The sequence below is a fragment of the Lipotes vexillifer genome, unplaced genomic scaffold (assembly GCF_000442215.2).
Source record: "Lipotes vexillifer unplaced genomic scaffold, Lipotes_vexillifer_v1.1 scaffold56, whole genome shotgun sequence".
NCBI classification, from domain to species: Eukaryota; Metazoa; Chordata; class Mammalia; order Artiodactyla; family Lipotidae; genus Lipotes; species Lipotes vexillifer.
In genome coordinates, this window is record NW_006798991.1 from 336,730 (window position 1) to 346,656 (window position 9,927).

Consider the following 9,927-nt stretch of genomic DNA (forward strand, 5'->3'; position numbering starts at 1 on the left):
TAAGTAGGTGGCTCTTAAAAGAGCCGTTGGGTTATTGGAAGCAGCTTCCAACCAGAACTTTTACTTTTTCTTCGGTGCTGCCTTCTTGGGTTTGGCAGCAGTCTTTGGCTTGGTCACCTTTGCTTTGGCCGCTTTGGGTTTCACAGCCTTGGCTTTAGCAGGACTCTTACCTATTTTCTTAGGCTTCACAACCCTGGACTTCTTGGGACTCTTGGAGGACTTCTTTGTCGCCGCAGGCTTTTTAGCCTTTTTCGGAGTCTTGACACCTTTCTTACCAGCAGCCGCCCCGGTGGCCTTCTTGGGCTTCTTAGAACTTGTTACCTTCGCTTTCGCTGCTACCTTTGTAGCGCTGGGCTTGCTATCCACCGAGGCTACTTTCTTGTTGAACTTGAAAGAGCCCGAGGCGCCGGTGCCCTTAGTTTGCACCAGCGTGCCTTTGCTCACCAGGCTTCTAAGGCCTAGCTTGATGCGGCTGTTGTTCTTCTCCACGTCGTAGCCGGCGGCCGCCAGCGCCTTCTTGAGCGCAGCCAAGGACACGCCGCTGCGCTCCTTAGAAGAAGAAACGGCCTGCACAATCAGCTCCGAGACTGAAGGACCCGCGGGTTTCTTCTTGGCAGCTGCTGCAGCCTTCACAGGCTTCTTCGCCTTCCTGCCAGCTGAAGGCTTCTCAGGGGGAGTGGAAGCAGCTGGAACGGGCGGTGCGGTCTCGGACATGACGGAAGCAAAGAAGAACTAAGTAAACTACTAGGACCTGACAAGGCAGTAAAACGCGAGCGGGTCAAGGGCGCGGTATTTATAGGGCGAGGCTGCGCTGTGATTGGTGCGCGCTGCCGCCCGCCCCCGGCACCCTAGCGCCCCCTGCGCGCCCCGCCGGGTCTCCGAAGGCCAATGCCGGCCGCTGGGGCCTATAGGCCTTCTTCCCTGCCTCTTGCACTGAGGCACCCAAACAGCACCCTGCCCCCCTCCTCCCCCCATCCCCCGCGCCGGTCGCCTAATGGAGACAGAAATACTAGGCAGGGAAGGGTACGGCTCTGCCGCCCATTACCATCAGAGGGTGCTACTTCTCTTTAAAAGAGCAGGGTTTGTTCCTAGGGGGAGGTGGGGTGGGAAAGAGCTGTAAAGAAGGCAATCACGTAAGAATCCAAGGAGTTTCACGTGAAACCTCGCCTCTAGGAAGTAATGTCAAAAGGACATTTGTTTCTAATCTGCAATAAATGCAAAACGTTGTGTCTTGAGTGACTGGGGAGGAAGAGCAGAAAGCGAGGGGATGTAGGCCTGGTCTGCAGGTTTGGGACAAGTTCTCGTCGATGCCATTGCCTTTCCTGGCAGCGCTGAGTGATGTGTGGTAGACCCGAGACGCCGGTGCCCTTGGTCTGAACCAGCGTGCATCTATTTGGGGCAAAGAATTGTAGAAAGCAAAAGAACTGGCTAACACCGCAATTAACACTCAAGCTGCACCGGTGGAAAACAGAACGCAAACAATTTCTGTAATTGCAACTTGCTTCTACAATCTAATGCACTTAACGAACTTTTGACCCCTTTTCATCCTCACAACATATCCCAAGCTCAAAACCTAGCACAAGAGAAACATCAAGTAAGCACTGGGTAGACTGAACTGTTCCCGGAAAGGCATTGCACGCGGGGAAATGTGTGGGTGTGGGTGTCGGGGCGAGGGTGGGGGATACGTTGCTTTGGTGTGAAAGCACAGCCCGGGGATAACATTTTAGGGCAGTCTCGCTTTAACTTGTTTTTGATTGTAAAAGCGTCAACAATGCTAAAACGACTTCAGACTGCGAGTCAGGCCAACTACTAAGAGAATAAAATGCCCCTCTCACAGCCCCGCTCTGGATGACATCCCCTCACAATTCTGCCCTGGGATCGCCTAGCAGCAGGGAGAATGTAGTGACGAGTCATTCCCGCGCGCGCGACTGAAGTTTTCAAACAAGTCCGCACGGGCCTCAGTAACCGGAGCTTCCCTGGTAGCCCTCAAACAACATAAGAGCTTGTTTCCGGCTTGTGGCCAATAATGTAAGGGTTCCAGACGCACGATTCGTCCAGCTTCTTTACCACCCTTTGTTACTTGTTTTGAGAATCTGTATTTACAAAATGCATTACGTAATTTCTAAGAATTTGAAAAAGGACAGTTGGAACTATGCGTCTTAGTTTGAACGATAGTCATTTATAACACAGGTATACAATCCTCCAAGGTGAAGTTTTCGTAAGTGAAAATTTCTGGAAAGACATAAACTTTTCTTAAAGTAATAAACGTGGCTTCTAATCAAACAAAGCTTTTAAAAGAGAAAATATGCATGCAGAATTTTCTTATTTGGATAATTTGTACCTCCCGTGTCTAATGGGTTAAACAGCTTCAAATGCAATAGAAACGCTCCATGCAAATGAAGGATGCTAGATCTCCTTTCTTAATGGCTATCCAGTATAATAAACTTAGCCAATGAAAAGGTAGAATCTGGGTTACCGCCTCTTCGTCTAAAAGGTTCTCATTCGGTGTTCTTAAAGTCGACTATTTTACGTGACATATAGGAACAGTCGTTGGCAATATTAAGCTGTCCTCGTTTTGGTCCGTAATCCATTCATAGGCCCTAGTCCATCGCCTGCTCCTCATAGGTAAACTCGGAGACTTTGTGCATGGCGTGATTGTGTGTCCGGCGTTGTATCCGGCTAAATGTATTCTAAACTTTAGAAAACTTAAGTTTCAGGAAGTTCCAAGTGTAAAGTCAGAGCATAAACAACATTTAACAAAGAAGTACCTTGTTACAGGAAATATTTCTGGAAACGCTAGTTTGATTTTACTATACTTGAGTTTACATCTTGTAGGTTTCAAATAAGTTTCTCAGTCAGTTTAAGAGTTACAGAGGGATTTCTTTTTTTGTGAAATGGTTTTGGAAATTTATAATCCGTTATCGGGTTATCGAGCAGGGAATGTAGAGTACATTAGGGCAATATTCCCTCAATCTCCCCTCCCCTCCAGAACCTAAATAAATATATAGAATACAGTACCAATGAAGTTAAGGTCTGTTTTTTCGAAAAGGTAACGCTCAAGGCATTGCATTCTCATGAAAATCGTGGGCGGAAAAGAACAAAAAAACAATTTGAAAAGAGCCGAGGGTATAACGTAGTGGCCAACGAAACTGCAAGGTTTCTGGAAAGTTTAAATGTCGACCAATCAGAGCCTGTAACGTAATAGTTAAACATTTTTCTCGCCCAATCACTCCACCTTAGGTACTATAAATACTAGCAAACTGCTGGGCAATGTTTTTGCGCTAATATTTGGTACGTCTGTGTACCTGTCACTTGTCATGGCTCGCACTAAGCAAACTGCTCGTAAGTCCACTGGCGGCAAAGCGCCTCGCAAGCAGCTGGCCACCAAGGCGGCTCGCAAGAGTGCGCCGGCCACCGGCGGCGTGAAAAAACCCCACCGCTACCGACCCGGCACGGTGGCCTTGCGTGAGATCCGCCGCTACCAAAAGTCCACGGAGCTTCTTATCCGTAAACTGCCTTTTCAGCGCCTTGTGCGTGAGATTGCCCAGGACTTCAAGACCGACCTGCGCTTCCAGAGTTCGGCGGTGATGGCACTGCAGGAGGCATGCGAAGCCTATCTGGTGGGTCTTTTCGAGGACACCAATCTGTGTGCCATCCACGCTAAGCGTGTTACCATCATGCCCAAGGACATCCAGTTAGCCCGCCGGATCCGCGGGGAGCGGGCATAATTACTGCTTTTCTCTGAAATTTCAACCAAAGGCTCTTTTCAGAGCCACCCACGTTTTCAAGTAAGGGCTGTAAGAAACTAACTTTCCAACTCAAGTTCAGTATAACTGCATCTGCTGGGGAATGAAAAGACATGCATCAACACTTGTCGGATTATGGATAATTTTTGTCTAAATATCCACTGCGTATACGAACACACTGGCCCTTTATAAGTGTTTATGTAAATAGTACTGTTTTCTCTTACCTTAGTAAAGAGCCAGAGTTTCAGAGGCACGCGAAATGATTGGCATTTGCAGAGCATTTTAAAAACATAGCCTTGTGAGTATTGTGAAACAAGCAGGAATAGTAAGTATAAACACTTTTACGTTTCTAACTTTGATCTTGATATTTTTACGATTATCAAAATTTATTGATAATAAGTTTTCGCCTTTCTAAGTATTTCTTCTACTTAGGACATTTGGAATCATGTTTCCTCTAAGCCTAATTCCTCCAAGTACTGTAATTAAAACAGTAGCCCAGTCAAGGAAGCAAAGACTATTGGTCAAACTGACCTCTTCCCACCAGCCCCACCCTCCCCGCCCTTCCTGCCCTTCCGCGTGGGTTCCCGGGGCTTGGAGGCGGGATTAAGGGAGGGGACTGTTGGCGTCACACTTCCGGTTTGCGCGCTTTCCATTCTCTCTTTGGGGGGGGTTGGGCGGGGGAGAGGTGGTAGGTATATAAGGATCCGCTCTCCCTTTCTTTGTCAGTTGCTGTTGGTTTGCTTCTCTAGAAACCATGTCTGGACGTGGCAAAGGCGGCAAGGGTCTGGGTAAGGGAGGCGCTAAGCGCCACCGCAAGGTTCTGCGCGATAACATCCAGGGTATCACCAAACCCGCCATCCGCCGCCTGGCCCGGCGTGGCGGTGTGAAGCGCATCTCCGGCCTCATCTACGAAGAGACCCGCGGAGTGCTGAAAGTGTTCCTGGAGAACGTGATCCGGGACGCCGTCACCTACACCGAGCACGCCAAGCGCAAGACTGTCACCGCCATGGACGTGGTCTATGCACTTAAGCGCCAGGGACGCACTCTCTACGGCTTCGGCGGTTAAGCTTTCCGATTTCGTCATCAAGAATTAGCATTTCTCAACCAAAGGCCCTTTTCAGGGCCACCCAACTACTCATAAAAGAAAGCTGTAACCATTAGCCAAGTCACAGGAGTCTGCAGCTCAATGGTGTGGTTAAAATGAAAACTACTGAGTCAGAAAACATTGCGGAAATCAATGTCTGTACATATCCATGTAACTCCCACTCTCGCCTCCATTCACTGGACACAGGTAGGGGTGAAAGATGATACTCCAACTTACTAAAGAGAAGTGGAAAAGAACCAAGTTTGGCGAGAAACTTGAATCGGCTTGCAGGAACAGAGAAGCACTGCCCAATCAGCAAGCCCCATCCATGGATTTCAACCAATCAGAACTGATGATCTCGTGTGGTTCCCCGTGGCGACCCAAATTTGGGGGATGGGAAATCGGGCGAGAAATGCCAAAGCCCTTGTTTAGAGAATTTTTTTAATTTGTGTTTTTACGGGTTATGAAATAGACTCCGAGGAGACATCTGAATGGCTCTCAGTCATGTCCTGAGAACAGTACTGAAAATACCGCCGCTAATAGGATGATTTGTCTCGATTAAAAAAATAATCTCTAGGGCTTCCCTGGTGGCCCAGTGGTTGAGAGTCCGCCTGTCGATGCAGGGGACACGGGTTCTTGCCCCGGTCTGGGAGGGTCCCACGTGCCGCGGAGCGGCTGGGCCCGTGAGCCATGGCCGCTGGGCCTGCGCTTCCGGAGCCTGTGCTCCGCAACGGGAGGGGGCGCGGCAGTGAGAGGCCCGCGTACCGCAGGAAAAAAAAAAAGCGGGGGTGTGGGGAACCGAACCGAATTCAGACTGCCAGCAAACCCAGGGCATTGAATTCAGGCGAAATTAAAATCTCGTTTACGAAGAAAACGTGCTTCCTTCTCTTTCGGTGTCAACACAGCCCTCAGCAGTTAGCTGTACTTTTTTCCTTACTTCACAGAGGAATGGAAATTAGGGTGATGGAAATGTTCTAAAATTAAATAGATTGTAGTGATAGTTGTACAACTAAGTAAATATACTAAAATTCATTGAGTTGTACACTTAAAGTGGGTGAATTTTATGGTATGTAAGTTATATCTCAATAAAGCAATATTCATATATATATATATATACACACACATATATAATCACCAGGCAGGGTAGCAGGAGATTGTAGGGTAGGCACTGTTGGTCTGTGAAGAGGTTTTCTTGCTAAAGTTGAAAGTATGGCCTGCTTGGTCTAGTCTGTCATTATAGCCACAGGAGGTTTTTAAGCAAGAATGTCCCTAGTCCAATTATATGTTCCAGTAGCATACCAGACTTTAGAACTCAGCTGGAGAAAGGATGTGAATTCACTTGAAGTTGGCTAAAAGGGAAACAGCTTATCCTCATCTAAAAAGATATTCACAAATGCCTCTGTCATTGGGTTCCTTTTTGTATCATTTTTATAGAAGGCTGATTTCGGCCTCAGTGTGTTAGTTTCAGTCAGTATTTCTCCTAGCTTTTTTGGTCCCATTTCCCACCTGATAACTGTCCTCCAAGATTTTGGGGGGAATGATAAAAGTACAGAGCCTGGCTTAATTTAAACTGACAATGGGGAGAGTTCAAGGCTGCATTCTAGATGACCAGAGGAGCAAAAATGGGCCTGGTTGGGACATGGTCACTTTATGTTTTCCTTAGCTGGTGTCCTGGTGTCCGTCAGGAGATATGTATTGATTTCATGTAATGTGCCTGATACTGTTGTAGGCATTAGGGTACACCAGTAAGCAAATTAGAATTTGCTGTTCTCCATTCCGAGCGTATGTAATGAAGTGTGTGGATAGTTTTCCTACCCTGGAGGGAGGTGTGGTTGCTCCATAGACCAGCTTCTGTTATGGTTGGCCTGTCTTTTTTAGTTCATAAGCCGTGTAGATAGTATCACACTCATTTTAGTCACACCCACTACCTGAGTGAAAAACCTATGAGCCTTCCTCAGGCCTAACAGTCATGAAGTCCTTGTTCAGAACAAAGATAATGCTGCCTAATTTGCCACTCCTGCATCATTCCTAAGAGCCAGAGAAAACCTGGCATGCTGACTGATTCAGACAGTGCCAAGTCAAGGAATTGTAGATGGGGGATCAATTATGGCAGCCCTCTGGTGGGCTAGCGGGGTGGGAGAGGGCCTGAGCGCTTGTGTAGAAAATTCATGCATGCATTCATTCAACTCTGCCATGAAAGGACACAAGGGAAGACAGCAGTCTATGAAGCAGGAAATGGGTCATCAGACACCAGATCTGTCTGAATCTGTCCAGTGTCTTGATCTTGGACTTCAGTCTCCAGAACTGTGAGAAATGTTTGTTGTTAAAGCACACAGTCTATGGTGTTTTTATTATAGCAGCCTGAACCAAAACGCCATTTTATGGATATAGATAATATTTTATCTGGTCCCTTCTCATGACAATTTACATTGTTTCCACTCATTTACTATTACAAACAATGTGCTGCATTAAACCATGTTTAAGTTCTTAGTGATCTCATCCAGTCTCACCGTTTGTATGTTGATGTATGTTTTTATCTAGTCTAGACCTCTCACCTGAACTTTAGAATCTCGCTTTCCTAACCACCTGGTCAGGTGTCAAGAGAGAGACATTAGCAGAGTAACCAGGCACCAAAGTGTTTTCTAGAGCAGCCATCAGTACACCCTTTTCAAACATTAAACCAAAGATGCTGATTATTCAGTTAGCTGGTTTATCAATTTGAGGACATACTTTAAAAAACCTTTTATAATAACCATACTGTCATGTTTGAAAGTTCCATTAAAAAAAAATACAGTTTACTGCAGACAGAAGAAAGAGATGAGCTGGAAGGAAGGTGAAGGTGCAAGAGAGCCACCTAAGAGCCACTTAACCACAAAGGAGGGAGCTTCTCCCTTACAACCTCAAAGGCCCTGACAGAGGCCTAAGGGGTTCAGGACAGACTCCCTTAGTCTAGTAAATGGGAATTTACAAACTCTGCTTAGCTAGAGGCTTAGGGAGGGCCCCCAGCCTGAGGATGAAAATCAGCAATGCCGAGGCATTTTTAAACCCGAGATCACTGGCTTTACGGGGGGGTGACGACACTCAGCATGATGCCTGGTTCAAACTCTAGAGGTACCTGAGGCCAAGGTCTGGCGCGCGACCCAGCGGAGGACGGGGAGGTGCTGGGAAGGGAGAGATCATAGAAGGCAGATCTTTCCTGACATTGCTAAAAGCAAATTCACTAGGAACTAACAGCTGGCGTCTTGCTGGCAACGTATTTTAATTGATCTGGCTTCTGACTTCTTGGGAGCGAAGCAGCACCCTCGCAGGTTCTGGCAATTTGTACAAATATTTACTGAACCCTCCCAGGACCAAAAAGATCGGCAGCGATTCAGTAATGCCCGCTTCCCAGGAAAGAAACTGCCTCCTCGACGAAACTCCGGCTGGCAATTTTTGCTCCTTTTACAGACGATGTGGGGTAGGCAGGATCCCTCCCACTAGAAAAAGCCGGGAACGCCGGGCCATAAGTCATTCATTGAGGTTACCGGGACTTCCAGACCCCTCTAATTAGCTTTCCTTAGTCCAGTGTTAACCCCACCCGCAAGCGAGCCCTTGCAGCCTGATTAGGCGAAGATACCCCTACCCTTAGTAGGTGCCGAAAGATTGGCTAATGGAGACCGGCAGTGAAAGCGAACCGTTTGGCCAGTAGGTAAGGCCACGTTAGCCTTAAAACTGACGTTTTTTTTTTTCCAACAGATAACGTTTTGAACACCGAAGTCGCGTACAGCTCTTCCTGAGCGGAGGTGGGCGGCCCTGAAAAGGGCCTTTATAAAAAATGTATAGAATGAAACTTTAGCCGCCGAAGCCGTAGAGAGTGCGTCCCTGGCGCTTGAGCGCGTAGACCACGTCCATGGCGGTGACAGTCTTGCGCTTGGCGTGCTCGGTGTAGGTGACGGCGTCCCGGATCACGTTCTCCAGGAATACCTTCAACACCCCGCGGGTCTCTTCGTAGATGAGGCCGGAAATGCGCTTCACCCCGCCACGGCGGGCCAAACGACGGATGGCTGGTTTGGTAATGCCCTGGATGTTGTCGCGCAGAACCTTGCGATGGCGCTTAGCGCCTCCCTTACCCAGACCCTTGCCGCCTTTGCCGCGTCCAGACATGATCGCCTAAATTATCGCAAACGTACAGGATGCAACAGGTTACTGCTCGGTCAAGAGTAATTATAAGCTAGAGTCGGACCTCGTTGAAAACTGAAAGCGCAGGCGGGAAAAGAGGCACTGACAGCGCCCCTTTGGCTCCGCCCCTCTCGGCAGTGATCCAACGACTATGTGGGAGAGAGATTAAACTCTGGATTGTTTTGCTCCCTTTGCTGTGCATCTGAGGCTGTTTATTTCTTCGGCTGAGAATTTTAGTGGAGGCTTATACAGTATTTTATGGCAAATACTGTACTTTCTCATTCAGGAGGAAGTGATTGTTAGTTGCTAAGGGTAGCAGAATATGACTTCCCATTCCCCCACTCCCATATGCTTCTTTGGCAGGAGGGGTATTTTTGAGCTGATTATTTTTTTAAAAACACCATACACAAAAACATTTCTGAAGACAGAGTAGAATTTACTCTTTTGTGAGGGACATTTACATTTATAAAGGGAATTTTAATTTGTGTCTTTTTCTCTGTACCGGGAAGAGAAGGATGACTAAATCACCAGAGAATCGCATCAATGAGGAGGCACTAGACTTAATTCTGTATAATAACCTTACCCTCGTTGTTCCTTTTCCTGGTAACCTCTCATAACTGGCTCCCACCCACTTCTTAGCTGAAGATGGTATTTAAGGTGGTGGCTTGGGCCAATTTTGGGAGTTTACTCAGTTTTTTTAGGTATTTCTCAAGCCTACGTGAGGTATACGTTATTAAGCTTCTGTTTGCTTTTCTCTTGTTAATCTACCTTTTATACAGTGGTTCTCAGCCAAGAACTTAGAAGGCAGACCTTCACGTACAAGGTGAGTAGTGGGACATCACAATCCCTTACAGGACTGAGAAAGGAATGTTATCCCCTAAGGAGTTACCTTGCTGGAACCAGGAGAAAATTGCTCTTTTCAATGAAGCAGGCATTCCT

General features: G+C 47.2%; 4 protein-coding genes across 5 annotated transcripts in view; 2 read left to right on the plus strand and 2 right to left on the minus strand.

Annotated features, from left to right (window-relative positions):
• H3C1 (H3 clustered histone 1) overlaps positions 1–3,728 on the plus strand; it is a 5,812-nt gene extending 2,084 nt beyond the window's left edge. The window contains exons 1-2 of one of the 2 annotated variants that reach the window (XM_007471241.1): positions 639–683; positions 3,318–3,728. In XM_007471241.1, coding sequence (XP_007471303.1) covers positions 3,318–3,728 — 411 coding nt within the window. In that variant the 5' untranslated portion in view covers positions 639–683. Of the gene's footprint in view, positions 1–638; positions 684–3,310 lie in introns of those variants that run through there. The other variant, XM_007471240.1, reaches the window with a different exon arrangement.
• On the minus strand, positions 61–714 carry H1-1 (H1.1 linker histone, cluster member). The gene has a single exon (XM_007471242.1). The coding sequence runs from the start codon at positions 712–714 to the stop codon at positions 61–63; it is 654 nt and encodes a 217-aa protein (XP_007471304.1).
• A 772-nt stretch (positions 3,729–4,500) lies between the features above and the next one.
• Positions 4,501–4,870, plus strand: H4C1 (H4 clustered histone 1). The gene has a single exon (XM_007471239.1). The coding sequence runs from the start codon at positions 4,501–4,503 to the stop codon at positions 4,810–4,812; it is 312 nt and encodes a 103-aa protein (XP_007471301.1). The 3' UTR covers positions 4,813–4,870.
• A 3,750-nt stretch (positions 4,871–8,620) lies between these two features.
• Positions 8,621–9,927, minus strand: part of LOC103081210 (histone H3.1) — a 114,437-nt gene continuing 113,130 nt past the window's right edge. The window contains exon 4 of the mRNA XM_007471237.1: positions 8,621–8,979. Within this exon, the coding sequence (XP_007471299.1) occupies positions 8,662–8,979 (318 nt within the window). The 3' untranslated portion in view covers positions 8,621–8,661. The remainder of the gene's footprint in view (positions 8,980–9,927) is intronic.